Here is a 15,848-nt window from a genome sequence, read left to right on the forward strand (position 1 = left end):
ACACCAAGAAGACCAAGGAGCTCATTGTGGACTTCAGGAAGACTAGAGCTGGAACGCACGCCCCTTTCCACATCAACGGGACAGAGGTTGAGTGTGTCTCCAGCTTCAAATTCCTGGGAGTCCATATCTCAGAGGACCTGAACTCTGACGCCATTGCCTACACCCTAAGCTCTGTTACCCAAACTCTACGACTCTGAACTCTGTTTGCTACTAAATGTAAACCTACTGTACTTACTGCTTTCACTCTCTACAACTGCTCTACACTGTAATCATAGTAATCATAACTACTAACTACTAACCTCCAGTGATGGGAATAACGGCGCTATAAGTAACAGCGTTACTAACGGCGTTAGTTTTTTCAGTAACGAGTAATCTAATGGAGTACTCTTCCAATCTCAATAACGCAGAGGCAATATGTTCTTCCTTGTTTAGTGGGCAAATTATCCGCTCATCTCCTCTGCAAGCACTGCTCCACTGTCTGTGTCTGTCTACTCTGGTCCAATCACATTCAGCGTCCCGTCAGCGTTCCCCCCCCCCCCCAGAGTAGGGCGGGTCTTCACGGAATGCGTGTTGTCTTTCAGCGGGTCCCAGTCAGAGCGAGTTGACAGCGCATCTACAGTAGTAGTCTAATCTGCAGGTACTGTAGCTAGTAACCTCATTCCCAGTTTTATCCCTGTGAGATAAATATAAATGTAGCTAGTAGCCTAGTTTCGCCAGCAGTCAGTTAGTATAAAAATGTGGCATGTTCAAAGAAAGTAAAAGAAAAGTCGACAGTGAAAATCGCTGCAATTCAAAGGTGCATGGACTGAAAAATATGCGTGCATCCTCCCAGCACCAAGAAACGGTAGCTCTTGTGTAGAGTGGCAATTTGAAACGCCACTATGAAACAAAACACAGTTATTTTGATGCAGCCTTTCCTCAGAATTCAGTGCTAAGAACCACAAAAATAAATAGAATGAAATCATATCAAGCTGCAAGCAGAATTATTGTTAAATCTATGTCACAACGAGAAAAAGCAACAAAGTCCTCACTCAGTGGCATGGGTGTTGGCTAAACACAAGAAGCCATTCTCTGATGCATAAATAATAAAATAATGTATGACTGAAGTGATGGATACCATGTTTGAAGGCTAACAAAAGCAAATCCTCCTCAGATAGCACAGCAACCAGAATAACTGAAATACTGGCTGATGATTTGATTAAACAGCTTTGTGATAGAATAAAAAAAAATGCACAGTGCATTTCCATAGCTGTGGATGAGTCCACTGACACCACTGAGAATGCTCAGTTGCTGGTGTTTGTGAGGTTTTAGTGAGTTTGTGAGAAGATTGGATCAGTTGTACTTTTTTTTTGAATACTTTAAACCCTTTTTTGTGGAATATTTGATGCGGCCCAGCCTCACCCAGACTCTACCTCCAGCGGCCCCCAGGTAAATTGAGTTTGAGACCCCTGGTTTAGAATGATTCGATTAGATTCTTATATCTGTATGTTGTGTATGTCACAAATGTCATGAATTGAAAATGGGGGACCCTGATGTAAACAAGACGAAAGTCTTTCTCTGATCTGCATCCCCTTAACAATTGTGTGTATTGAGCCGTACTGCTGTACCCATTCTGCAATCTGTTAATTAAAATGTTCAATCAATCAGTATATATTTGTTATTTATTTTTGGTATAGTGCTTAACACTTTAATCGCCGAAAACGCTGGAACTCGTCTTTCCCCGCCATGCTCATTCTGCCGAAGACGCCGTAACTCGTCTTTGATATCAATATTTCAAATATCTGTGATCGAAATCAGATTTCTCCTCCGGGGACCTGAGATATACTGCTGATCTCCTCTCAACTCTCTAACGGTTCAAGAGCGCCATCTGGTGGCCGATCGGCAGATCGCCCAAACAGAAAACCGGAAACAGGAAACTGGTGCTCATCCAAATTCGGTCCGACCACTCGCTATAGCTCCCGGGACTCCATCTTGACACACTGGATAATCGATCGCTCACCTTAACTCAATAAACAACATGATTTGGACGTATATACTATTATACAACCTGGAAATGGATCCGGTATTTCTCCATCCCATAATAGAAAAAATTCCGTTCCACGCTCATCCCCCAACGGCGCGAGGAAGCCACGGTGAGTTTCAGCGTTATTTTCTAACGTGTTCCATATAAACTGCTCTGATGATCATATGACCCACACTAGGTGAATGATATAACGTTGCCCACGGAATTATAAACGACCCCCCGCCCATCCGGTCAACATCAGATGATACGTAGTAACTTCTAGAAGTACTTCCAGTTGACATTTTTTATCTGGCACCGATCGCTACCAAACTGTATTTGATCATCAATATAATGCATTTGGGGCTATAAATCAAGTTCTGAAGAAAGCTGCAGAAAACGATAAAAACATACTTATACTTTAGACCATATTTTAGTATGAATATGTGAATGAAAAAGTATAACGTTGCTACACCCTGAACAATAGATATAGGACATTGAATGGGCCATAATAATGTCAATTGAGCAATACAATTTAAAAAGTTATAGCCCTGCAAAGAAGGGGAACTTCTCCATAGACAAATAGAGCTGGCTAGGGATGGTAAATTATGAATTTAACCATGGCGATCAAAGTGTTAACAAGCATAATTTAATGTTGCCCAGTTGTGGCCTGTTGATATCAAAAGTTCCAAAACATCTATTGTATTTGTATGATCCACTATATAAACATAGTAATTATAATATCTACATACATGGCATTTGATTGGAGGCTAGTCTCACTTTGTCCCACAGCAACATTAAAATAGTTTAGATTTGTGTATGTTGTTTATGTAAAAAAAAATATTGAAAGTAACGCAATAGTTACTTTCTGAAGTAACTAGTTACTTTTATAATTTGTAACTGAGTAAGTAATTTAGTAACTTTTTGGAAGAAGTAACTGGTAACTGTAACTAGTTACTTTTTAAAAGTAACTTGCCCAACACTGCTAACCTCATACGATAGTCTGGTCGTATGAGGTGTATATATATATATATATATATATATATATATATATATATATATATATATATATATATATATATATATATATATATATATATATATATATATATATATATATATATATATATATATATATATTTGTCTGAATATACCTATATATAATCCTCCTATATACCTACTTATACACCTGCCAATAACCCATATATGTACAATATGCTATATATATATATATATATATATATATATCTAGCCACATCAGTCTGTACATACTTGCACATAATCTTTTCAAATATCTGTAGATACTATATCTACATCTGTACATATCCCTTACCCACTCTTACTAGTTACGCTGCTGGCCCAGTATGACTATTACCATAGTTATACCTGTATCACTGTACATATTAATATTACACATCTGTACATACTGTACATCTGATTAGCACTACACTCAGTAGTACTAATTTATATATTGTATACCCAGGTTAATCACCTGTACATTGTATATTTCTATTGCATTTTATTGTTTCATTTGCACTCTGGTTGGGTGCCAAACCTGTTTTTGTTGTACTGTACTTGTGCTAAATAATGACAATACATTTTAAATTAAACTAGTGTGTGTGTGTAGTTCTCTCTCGACCAGGATGGCGGCATGTAACCATTGGTAACCACTTTCAAAAGCAAATGCCCAATTTCTGTGCAGTGGTAGAGTAGATAAAACATTGGAAAAGCATGATATTACTGTTCTACTGTGAAGCTGCAAAAAACCTATTAACTTGTTTTTTCATATATAATTCAAACTGTGTGGGGAAGAACAATAACCATTGAGTATGTAAGGCCAGAGAATAGAATAATATATAATAATAATAATAATAATAATAATAATAATAATAATAATAATAATAATAATAATAATAATAATAATAATAATAATAATAATAATAATAATAATAATAATAATAATAATAATAATAATAATAATAATAATAATAATAATAATAATAATAATAATAATAATAATAATTAATAATAATAATAATAATAATAATAATAATAATAATAATAATAATAATAATAATAATGAGAAGACTTTGAATAAAATTGTCTCATTATGCAGTATATTTGTAGATTAGTAGGTTTTCTTTCTTCATTTTCTCAATCTTTTTTGGGGTCACTCAGAATAGCCCTCCCTTCCATTCAGATGATCCAATCTGGCCATCTGTATGAAAGGTTTGACACCCCTGCTGTCCAGCCATCAAGTTTCATGTGGAGTTTTTAAGAATCTCTGGAGTTTTTCTTATTGTGACAGAGTATGAAGGACATTTGAAAAGAGAAAAGTGCTGGTTCTTCTTGGACTGGAGACGGCGGGATGTCACTGTTTCTCAAACTACTGAAGTGGATTATGCTCTTTCAACACAGAAATGCTCAGGAATGGCTAATGACTTCTGCAAAACCTACATAAACATTATCTTCCTGTTGTCTAGTGTTAGTCCTTGTATCATGGAATAAAAGACAATAAAAACATGTCTCTGTTGTTATTTCTTCATTTTAGATGGTGGGGCTACATTTTGTTCACATTTGGATCACAGATCATCAAGGCTATAAACCAAGACACATTTTGTGGCTTGTGGTGTGAGTTATTCAGCGTAACAAATACATTCGTTTCTGTCCTGATTGTAGCCGCCTCTTCTGTCTCTTGCCAAAACTGCACCTAACAAAGAACCATTCTGAACATAGGCATACAATATTGGGTGGTGTTCAGTTATGAAAACTGTGTCCCAAATCTAATGAAACTAAAATGTTGAGGGACACACAGAAATAGTTTATATGGGGAAATTACATAGAAAATAAAGTATACCAATAACATACAGTAAAATACCACAACAATAACCAATCAGAACCAAATGAATTATGAATTATGTTACAAGTGTATTTATTGAAAAGCAATGTCCAGCTCAGACAGTTGAGCGGAGTTGTTCGATCCGGAGGAGGCGCAGATGTCGAAGCGCCGGTCCGAACGGGGGCTAGACTGTGGGTCGGGGGATATCAGCTTCTTAGTTGGCAGCCAGGATCTGGTCCACCCAGCCACGGAACTCGGTGACGCGAGCGTAGACGGCGGGGGTGGAGGTGGAGCAGCGGCTGCTTCCCCAGGAGACGATACCGACCAGGGTCCACACGTTGTCCTTCTCACAGACCAGGGGGCCGCCAGAATCACCCTGAGAGTGACACAGAGAAACGTTTAATATCCATTTATTGCACAAGATAAAGGCAATAAAAAGAGTTACAGTCTGTAAGGTCATACGCAGACATTTGTGGACATGAATGACCATTTGTGGGAATAGGCCCCTACTGTAAATGATGAAGAGAAACACATCCGTCAGAAGGAGGAGAGCGTCAGGAAGACAGAGGCAAAGAAAGAGAGTTAGACATAGACAACGGATGGAGACGAGATCTTACCATGCAGGAGGTGGCACCAGCACCGCCGGCGCAGATCATGACGTCGGAGATGCTGCTTCCCCAGTGAGACTTGCACTCCTGGTTGGACAGCAGGGGCAGAGCAGCCTGCTGCAGCTGGTTGGGGGTGCTGGGAGCTGCACAGAGGAGGAGTGGGGAGAGGTAGACTCATTTGAAACAGAGTGAATTGAACCTTTGGGCTTCTGTGTACAGTTATGGTCACATTTCTACGCTGTCACAACTAGTTTCACAGTGGTATATGAATGACAACATTTTACATGTAACATCTTGAAATGAAAGCAGTGTATTATTATGAACAATATGACCATGTCCTTGCATGACTGTCTTATCTCTCGGCTGTGATGATTAGTCAGACCACTGGAGATCATGATGCTTGCCGTGGCCACTTCATTTGCTGCTGTGGCTCCATTCTGCTCCATGTGACTATTTATCATGTACTGAAAGAGAACAGAGGACACGGTAGAAGCATGTGTCTCACCGTTGTAACGCATCAGGCCCCAGCCGGAGGTCATGCAGGTCATGTCAGGGGCGAAGACATCGCTGGACTCGGCCAAACACACGGGGGACACGGTGGTGCCCAGGCGGGCGGGGGTGGCCAGCTTAATCAGAGAGATGTCGTTGTTGATGGTGCTGGGGTTCCAACGGGGGTGGGTGAAGACCTGGTAAGAAGGAGAGGATTATACTGGACTGAGTAGAGAGTTGAACTTGTTTCAGATAGGAAGGATACGGAAAAAATAAATGGGGAGCATTTCATAGCTCACCTGGCCGGGCTTCAGGATCTGGATGTCCTCAGAGTTGCCGTAGCTGCTCTTGTCATGCTCTCCAACGATCACACGGTGGTAGGTCCTGAAACAAGACAAGAGTATTGTGTCTGTCAGACGATGTCTGGTGACTCTCCTATACAATACTAAATCGAACTGGGAATCTTCTGATTACCAGACGACGGCTCTACCTTCTGACCCACTGTTGCCCCATGTTGATTACATATTCAGCTGTACCAGAACTACCTTCAAGTCTATGCGCTGGCCTGGCATCATACTAAGTTAGCCGGTTAACCTGCAATGAGTCTCCTGGCCATTTTAGTTTTCGTTTTTGAGGACTGCATACTTTTTTTGCAAACCAAAGCAATATACTTTATACGTATAGCACATGTATGAGCCTGGTCTCCTTTGAAAGATGACATTCTGAAGTTTCTGATTCCAGAAGAGAAATTCACTTTTAGTGCTAACGTAATAGAGTAACATGAGTCTATACAGAGTCTGAACTTGAGTTGTAGAAAAACGTGTTACTCAAGTTTTTCTGTAGTAGTTAGTAGTCCAGAGTTAGTATTTCTCCAGAAGGTGGTATGGCTTGCAAATCCATACGGACCCATAGCCCGAAGCCTTATGTAGTACATGTCCAAATTTAATAAAGCTCCATTGAGAAATGAGTGATTAGGAGTGATTCTGGTAAACTGTGTACAAAAGAAAAACTCAGTTTTCTCATAGACTTCAATTCAATCGGCTGTTTTTCTCTTCCTGTTTTTGCTTGTTAGTTTTTCACCTAGATCCCTGATTCATACATCCCCAGGTGGGGTATCATTGGAAAGCCACACTCATTGGCTACAACCCTCCACAATCATTTTCGAGATCGGATCTAGATTGACGGAACTACTGCGCCAAGAGTCGGGAGTGGTATTTTGTGCAATACCGTGTACTTTGCACAAGCCTCAAATACCGGAATGTAACTCGAGAACCGCTGAACGGATTTTGTCGGATTGTATCACTATCGACAGGCAACAACTAAGCCTTTAATTCGATATATATATTGTATTACAAAATATGCACAACCGAGCCACTAGGGGTCGCCAAAGTGCCAGTGGGCAAATCATCCTAAAAACGTCCCATATGCGGGACAGCGCATGCTAAGATGTTTTTAACATGTATAGTCGATCTGATGCACTGACCTGACGTTGCAGTGAGCAGCAGTGACCACCCAGTTCTCATTGATCAGGGAGCCTCCACAGAAGTGGAAACCGTTGGATTGCTGAGTGAGAAGGAAAACCAATCAAATTGAGCAACCAAGTCACACTCTCTTTCCCTTACAGGATTTATATTTACACATTGATACATAATACACATATTAAGACATGCCTTGAATGTTTGACTGTCTAAGAAATAAGCATAAAAATGCAATGGAATGAAATAGTCACCTGGAGGGACACCTGCCAGGGCCAGGAGTGGGGGACGGCCTCCTCACCGTTGACGATGCGGGAGTAGCCAGTCACCTGAGGAGAGATGGCGGGGGTGCCGCAGCCTGTAGGACGAGGATGAGAGGAGAGTTTGATTTAGCTATACTCAAAATAAGCTCCAGCACTCTAATATTTGCACATTTAGTGGGGCCATTCCAACAGTATATCTCCAGGAGGGGGTTTTGAGCTAGGATGCGACAGCAATTATACACTTAAACTGTGAAAGTGTGGATTGAAAGTGGTTCGAGTCTCATTTACTTACCATAAGCGGCGCTGACAAAGGCAAGGCAGGAGACAAACAAGAGGAAGGCCATTGTGACTATCACTGTGATGGTCTGAGAGGACCGGGGGTCCTTATTTATTCCCAAAGCCCTGTCACACACCCACCAATGGGAGGCCAGAGTTTGTCTAACTCAGTAAAATGTTGGGGGTGCAAAACACCACATGCACCTGTATCAGCTGGTTATCAGGGCTAATCCATCTAACTGTTCCCAGGTCTGCACTGGAACTAGTGGGACAAAGATAGAACACACTGACCTTCAGGGGTTTCCTTTACTTAAGCTGAGTGGTCAATTAATACACGTAAAAAAACATACAAGTAAAAAAAAAAGTGGATAGAGATCAAAGAGCTTTAGTCTTCAGTTTCACAACAGTTCAAACAGTTGGGGTAATTTTCAATATACCTGCTGTAAAATAAGGCAGTGACATTGTAAAACACTGAACATTTAATAAAGCTGAAAACATGGCCTTCCTGTGGATCGTCTCCTTGTTGACTCTGCCGACAGGGTGATTATGGCACCAGATCAGTTGTTTTGGACCACAGATCAGCTGTCTTTTCTTCTTCTTCTTCTTCTTCTTCTTCTTCTTCTTCTTCTTCTTCTTCTTCTTCTTCTTCTTCTTCTTCTTCTTCTTCTTCTTCTTCTTCTTCTTCTTCTTCTTCTTCTTCTTCTTCTTCTTCTTCTTCTTCTTCTCCTTCTTATTATTATTCTTTGTAAAAAAGAAATGACATTTAAGTGATAATAACATTGCATTATATTTTACGTTGTATGATCTACATTTTTTGGTACCTCAAAATAACATAAAGAAATCATGACATGATTTAAACTGCCCAAAAGCCCATGTTATTATAATACATACAGTGTCATAGATGCTGATGTATTGAAGTGGAGAGTGACGTGTGAGTGAATTAGTGAGTGAGTTAGTGACAATGCCGGTAATAGATTAGATTCAAATGTATTGTCATTATACAGCACAAGTACAGTACACAATGAAAATAAGTTTGGCATCCAACCAGAGTGCAAATGTGAAAGTAAAGTGGAATAGTCATGTACGGTAACTGAGTAATTGTGCTAATCAGATGTATGTACAGAGTTGTAGTAGTAATAATATTCAGTGATACAAGTATAAAGACACTATGGTACTGGTAGTATAGGTCATATGCTGGCCAGCAGCGTAACTAGTAAGAGTATGATATCAATCAAGAGTCAAGTAGTATAGGGAAGTATAGGGTTTCTAAAGGTACTGCAGCAAGCCTATAGTGACAATGGGTAAGATTTATAGACTATATTATGGAACATTTATTATGTCTAGTTTTTGTATTCATTTGGCAAAAAACGTGGTACTCCTTGGCATTTAGCCAGGGTTTGTAGTCTTATTACAATCCAAAACAAGCTGTTCAGAATTATTGGCTTTGATTATGTCACACTGGGGACACAAGCAATGAATTAGCTTTGATTAATCAATTAGCTGTACTTTGTGGAGCCAAATGCTGCTTACCAAATGGAGTACTTGTGTTTAATGTGGGGCAGTCAGGCAGATGCATCTCAACATTGTTTGTCAATATTTTGTCTGTTAGGCAATAAACTTTATGTTTTGATTTGTTGCCTGTATAGAGGCTTGTGACATTATATCAATGCTTGGGTTGGTATCATTTGTTACAACGATATGGTTCAAAATATAACATGTAATAAAATATAACATAATAACAAAAATCCCTCCAATAAATGGGGTGAAAATAAAAAGAGATAAAAAAGTACAAAAAACACTAGAAAACAGAGGACATAACCTACAGTAAGTGTCCTCAAGGGCAGCTACCATGCATGGGAAATGGGCACCTGCTTTCAACAGTATGACCTTGAACATTTAAAACCATTTTAAATTTTACTTTCTTCATAAAGCATAGATGTGATGCAATAATCACATACTGTACAACTAATGTGAAACTCCCATTAATTTCCATTTTGTATTTTAAAGCTCTATCAATTCATTTGTAAATAAATCTCCAACCTCATTCTTTAGGTCATTTAACAAAAAATATTATTATGTTTAATTTAGTTCTGTTTTCATTGCTGTTTGAGAAGAACATTGAACATTCATGGACTGAATAAAGTGAACGGATGACTGGTGTACCACTGTAAGTATAATGTGACCAACATGATATAAAACATTGTGTACAATAAACAGACATTCTGATACAGTAATGCATTGGTAAAATAAAAGTACATGATTACTTTTACGAGATTAAATTATTCGCGACTCACATGGAAAGTTTTTTTTTTTAATAACGTCCCACCCAATCCCATCCCACATGCAAAGTGTAAAATGTTCCACAAACAGCAGATAAGATGCCCTGACGTCTGTATAAAAGAATGTCAGAGGGCCTGACTGAACCAAGCTGAAATCATGGCCTTCCTGTGGATTCTCTCCTGCTTCGCCTTTGTTAGTGCTGCCTACGGTAAGTTATGGTACTGATACTGGTAGGGTTGGTTTCCTGAACAGGAAAGGAGTGTTATTGGACATCTGCATTGCAATGGTTTTTAATCCAAGGGTTGATACAAGGGTTGATCCATAACTAAAAACTCCTCTTCCACCTCTTTTCCCTGTCCTGAGTGGCCATCATAGCTCAATGCTTGATAGATATGACTGAACAATAAATATTGTTTTGTGTCTACAGGCTGTGGTGCCCCAGCCATCCAGCCCGTCATCACTGGCTATTCCCGTATCGTCAACGGTGAGGAGGCTGTGCCCCATTCCTGGCCCTGGCAGGTGTCCCTACAGGTACGGTAACAGTAGAACAATAACTCAATCCCTGTCTATCTGTAAACACATCATCTGAACAGGTGCCTGTATCTCACTTGGCCAGTGAACAGATCAATATGTACTGTATTTTTTCTAAATAATGATTCCAAACATTGATCTTAATTCTCAGGACTACACTGGTTTCCACTTCTGCGGAGGCTCTCTGATCAATGAGAACTGGGTTGTGACTGCTGCCCACTGCAATGTCAGGTACAGGCCAGTGGTAACTTTTTCTATTTTATAGTAAAACCATTAAACGTATTGTACTGAATACCATCAAAACACAGTTCCTGGAGCTGAGATCAGAGGGTAGAAGCCTTATGTATGGCTCCCTTGATGTAAATGATTAAATGTATTTTATTATTTTAAGATATCCAGTACTAAGTCAGTCATGTCACAATTCCACCCTGACAGGACCTCTCACCGTGTGATCCTGGGAGAGCATGACCGTTCCTCCAGTACTGAGAACATCCAGACCATGAAGGTTGCAAAGGTACAGTATGTACTGTAGATAAGCATTCCACACATAATATAAATGAAAAGTGAATATCAAGTATTATATTTTGCATCAACAATGTACACTAATTACAATTTTTTTTTAATAATAATAATAATAATTTATTAAATTTATAGAGGGCCTCTCAGTAACCCGAAGTCGCTTTGTTTTGTTGTGGTTGAACAAGTTATAATAATCAGACATTATACAAATGTCAGGGTTATCATACTCAATCTAGTTAGCCCAAAATATCTTTATATCCATTGAAATAATAGATTACTGTATTTGCAGATCTCTCCGTAATATTGACTTCTTCCTACAGGTGTTCAAGCACCCCAGATACAATGGATGGACCATCAACAATGACATCCTGCTCATCAAGCTGGCCAGCCCTGCCCAGATGGGCGAGCATGTTTCCCCTGTGTGTGTCGCTGAGACTGGTGACAACTACTCTGGTGGCATGAAGTGTGTGACCTCTGGCTGGGGTCTGACCCGCTCCAATGGTGAGCCAAGTGTGGATTGAACAAAGAAGTTGTATTAGTGTCCTTTTGGCTATAGCTGCTTTTTCCCCAGTGGCTATTATAGCTGTAGCTATCAAGCTGGCTCCAAAAAATCCAAGAGTTTCCACTTTGGCTTATCTGTTTTTTTGACCAGCTGGCTTTATTTTACTGGCTAGAATAGTATCTTATGAGCACCATTCCATTTGCATGCAAGTTATGTTAGCTCTACCCAAACACTTGATAGGTTGTTCCTGTGTCAGTGGTTGAAGAAGTACACAGTTTCTAACTAAACTAAAAGTAGAAATACCCAGATAAAATAGTACTCTGTAAGTCCTCCATTCAATATTCTGCTTACAGGAATACGTCAACATTATTGGAAATGTGCTTACTGTCTTCTCCGGAGTCAGACAAGAAGATATAGATACCAATTTCCTCTATGTGCGTTCAGTAAAAAGTTATCCGGCTGCAAGCTAGCCTCAGCACAAAGGAAAGGAAGTGGATACGGACCAGCTAGCCTAACTGTTGCCAAAAACACCTCTCTCAAGCTACGTAGACTAGTGGTTCGTATCCACTTCCATTCATTCATGATAAGCTAGGCTAGCTTGCCGCCGGATATAGCTTTCTACTGAACACACAGAGAGGAAATCGGTATCTATCTTATTGTCTGACTCAGTAAGTGTGTAAGTAAGTTCCCATACTGTTGGTGTGTTCTTCTAAGTAAAAATGTAGAATTATATGATATCAAATGTACTTAAGTATCAACTTAAGTATCAGCGACTTCGGGTCCTTGAGAAGCGCTATATAAATAAAATGAATTATTATTATTATTAAAATTGAAAGTACACATTTTATATAACATAAGTGTATTCCAGTCTTTGGAAACATTCAACCCTCGATCCACTGATCTCTCAAGGCTATGTTCAAGTGTTACTGTATGTCAAGCTGCTGGCTCTAATAACGTCCTCTTGAAGTTGGCAGGCTTCAAATTTGAAATGCCATTATCATAACTTATACTAAATATTTTTCTTCAAAGTAACTAGCTCTTTGTTCATGTAAAATTCTGACAAAATGTCCCTGTACTGTCAAAGATTATGCTAAATCGTCCACTTCCAACCATCTCTGAATCCCGTCACAGAGCCATTGCTGTGGTCATATGATTATAGACAAAGTCAGTGACTATATAGCAGTGGCACTGAGAACTCAGCATTTATGCTCTCAAAGCATTATTCTTTCCATGTGGCGACATGAATAGGGCTCAGGGCTGAAGAAAGGAAGGTTGTGGGTTCAAGTCCCAGTCAAAGGGCTGTCGTAAAGTAGCGATATTGTCCAGTAGGACACTCGGGACATGGCCGTCTTTGACATCAAGGCCACCTAATAATCTCTCTCCTCAACTGCCTGATATTAAACCTAGTCTCCCAAGCGTTTCACCCACTGTGCACTGGCAACTTGAGAAGATGTTTGTCCACCGGTGCTACACATTGGTGTTCGAGGAGACAAGTTACATTGTAAAGTCATTTTGTGTCCTAGTACTAGGAAACACTATACAATGCAATTTTTCATTCATGTGAAAAATAGTGCAAAGGAAATACAACAGATATTCTTACATTCAAAACTCACTTTTAAGCTTCTATTTTTCAGCTCCTGATACCCCCGCCCTGCTCCAGCAGGCTACTCTTCCTCTGCTGACCAACGATGAGTGCAAGCGTTTCTGGGGCAACAAGATCAGTAGCCTGATGATCTGCGCTGGTGCCTCCGGTGCCTCTTCCTGCATGGTGAGCTTGAAATCACACAAGAGACACAATCCCAAATGAAAATTAGTTGTTGTTCCTCTTTCAGTACAAATATGGTACATTATCAGAGTTGATTATTACATTTTCCCACCAAGAAGCAACAGCTAGCCAGGCTTACAACAGAGTGTGACAGAGGAGTTTTGTCAGACTTTGGTCAACATGTTACTAGGGAAATTAACAGGTATACTGGTACTGTAGTGAAATTAATGTTCCTTTCTTTGTGATTCAGGGTGACTCTGGTGGTCCCCTGGTCTGCGAGAAGTCTGGTGCCTGGACCCTGGTTGGTATTGTGTCCTGGGGCAGTGGAACCTGCTCTCCTTCCATGCCCGGTGTGTACGCTCGTGTCACCGAGCTCCGTGCCTGGATGGACGAGACCATGGCTGGCAACTAAATCCACCACCATGATCGTTTTTGGTTTTACCTTCCTAATCAATCAAAATAAATGTTTGCTACATATGGGTCATGGTTTATTCTTTTTTTATAATCAACAGTTTATATAAAGTCAACAGTTTTCTGACTTCATGACTTAATATTAAAGGTGCACTATACTATGTAGGAGAGATGTTTGTTTACATATGGAGAGCAATTTAGTTTACAAAACATACTATACTTACTTACTTACTAACTATCTAATTCTTGGATTTATGGATTATTCTATTCTAATCTATGTCACCGTGAATCAAAACAACATTTATTTGAAGCACTGTCAATGATAAATATTTGTTGACAAAAAATAAATTGTGACACACTTTATGTCCAGGAAAGATTTGGGGGGGTCAGTGCATAGAGGTTGGTACCAATTCCCATATAAGGTGTTAGCCATTAGTTTGGCATCCAACCAGAGTGCAAATGTAGCAGTAAAGTGAAAGAGAAATATACAATGTACAGGTGATTAAACTGGGTACAAAATATACAAATGAGTACTGCTGAGTGTAGTGCTAATCAGATGTATGTACAAATGTAGTATAATATGTACAGTGATACACACACATTTTACACTGTACATTTGAATATTGACAAAGCCTTACTTGGTCATTTACTGTACAACTAGGTTAGGACATTTGTAGCATTATCGTACATGCTATCATACAGAGCTATTGGTTATATGCAGGTGTACAGGCAATATATAGAGGGGTTATATGCAGATATATGTCACACCATGTAAATATTTGAGTATTCTTATTCCTTCGCCTAGTTTTTCTGGTCATGCATATTTAATTTATTAAAAACTTGCAGGTGATCAAAAGTGATTGCAGGTGGAGTCGAAGGTGCAAGAAAGTGGGCTTCTTAACATATATTTATACACCCCTAGCCCTCCCCTGGGTCCTTAGGGGCCCCCTACAGTAGTTGTATAATATGGGTTCTGATGAAGCAATTTGATTAGCTGAGAGCCATAATTTCTCTTACTTGCTATAACATCATGGGTAGGAGTTGCTTAGTAATACATACAGAGTTGTATTTTGCAATTTTGGAACAATGAACAAGAGTGAGCTTACATTTCCAGCAAAATAGATAAAGCTTGGCATCACAAGCCAGGTGTTGTGTGCTATGCACACGCAACAACGGTTTTCCACAGACTCTCAGTGGCACCAGCAGCTTCAAGCTAGATTAGAAAAAAATTATAATAATAGAAAATATTACAGAGGAACGAGGAGTATGGACACCTCTTGGTTATTAATATTCTCATTTGTTGTTCAAATTCAGGTCTTCCAAGTTTGGAATGTCTCATCACAGGACCTGGGACAGTCACAGAGTCATTTTCTCAGAGCATTTGATGGCTGTTGGGATATAAAAACAATTTCACCAAATAGTACCAAAATGGTTCTAAAGATAATTGTTTACCCCACCTTTAACTTTACATCAAAACTTGATATCTCAGAATTAATTCACAATAGGAAATATCAATTATTTATTGAGATAATGCAAAAGAGAAATGTAGATTACAAAGCACATAGGGAATTCCACTATGAGAACAAGAGCTTGTCAGCTAAATTTAGAAATAAAAAAAGAGAGGAAAATAGTCGTAATGATAATAGTAATACTAATAAGAATAATACCAATAATGATAATAATAATAATAATAATAATAATAATAATAATAATAATAATAATAATAATAATAATAATAATAATAATAATAATAATAATAGAAATAAAGAAGAAAAATGAAAGAAATACAAAGAAGAAGAAAAAAATATCTAAAGAAGAACAAAATTATAAAACTAGATAATTAAATTCAATAAGGAGTAAATGTAAATACTGACACAGCACTCCACCTAGG

The 15,848-nt window shown here is 38.9% G+C and overlaps 2 protein-coding genes across 2 annotated transcripts; one reads left to right on the plus strand and one right to left on the minus strand.

Annotated features, from left to right (window-relative positions):
• Positions 1 to 5,052: 5,052 nt before the first annotated feature.
• LOC311247136 (chymotrypsin B-like) lies at positions 5,053 to 8,017 on the minus strand (the record flags this gene model as incomplete). The annotated part of the gene is made up of 7 exons (XM_084337451.1): positions 5,053 to 5,214; positions 5,456 to 5,589; positions 5,952 to 6,132; positions 6,235 to 6,319; positions 7,419 to 7,498; positions 7,665 to 7,768; positions 7,966 to 8,017. The coding sequence occupies 7 exons, from the start codon at positions 8,015 to 8,017 to the stop codon at positions 5,053 to 5,055; spliced, it is 798 nt and encodes a 265-aa protein (XP_084193577.1).
• A 2,368-nt stretch (positions 8,018 to 10,385) lies between these two features.
• On the plus strand, positions 10,386 to 13,958 carry LOC311247172 (chymotrypsin A-like; the record flags this gene model as incomplete). Its single annotated transcript, XM_084337508.1, has 7 exons — positions 10,386 to 10,437; positions 10,657 to 10,760; positions 10,912 to 10,991; positions 11,196 to 11,274; positions 11,600 to 11,780; positions 13,416 to 13,549; positions 13,797 to 13,958. The coding sequence occupies 7 exons, from the start codon at positions 10,386 to 10,388 to the stop codon at positions 13,956 to 13,958; spliced, it is 792 nt and encodes a 263-aa protein (XP_084193634.1).
• Positions 13,959 to 15,848: the final 1,890 nt, after the last annotated feature.

The sequence above is a fragment of the Notolepis coatsorum genome, assembly GCF_963971535.1.
Source record: "Notolepis coatsorum genome assembly, chromosome: 20".
NCBI classification, from domain to species: Eukaryota; Metazoa; Chordata; class Actinopteri; order Aulopiformes; family Paralepididae; genus Notolepis; species Notolepis coatsorum.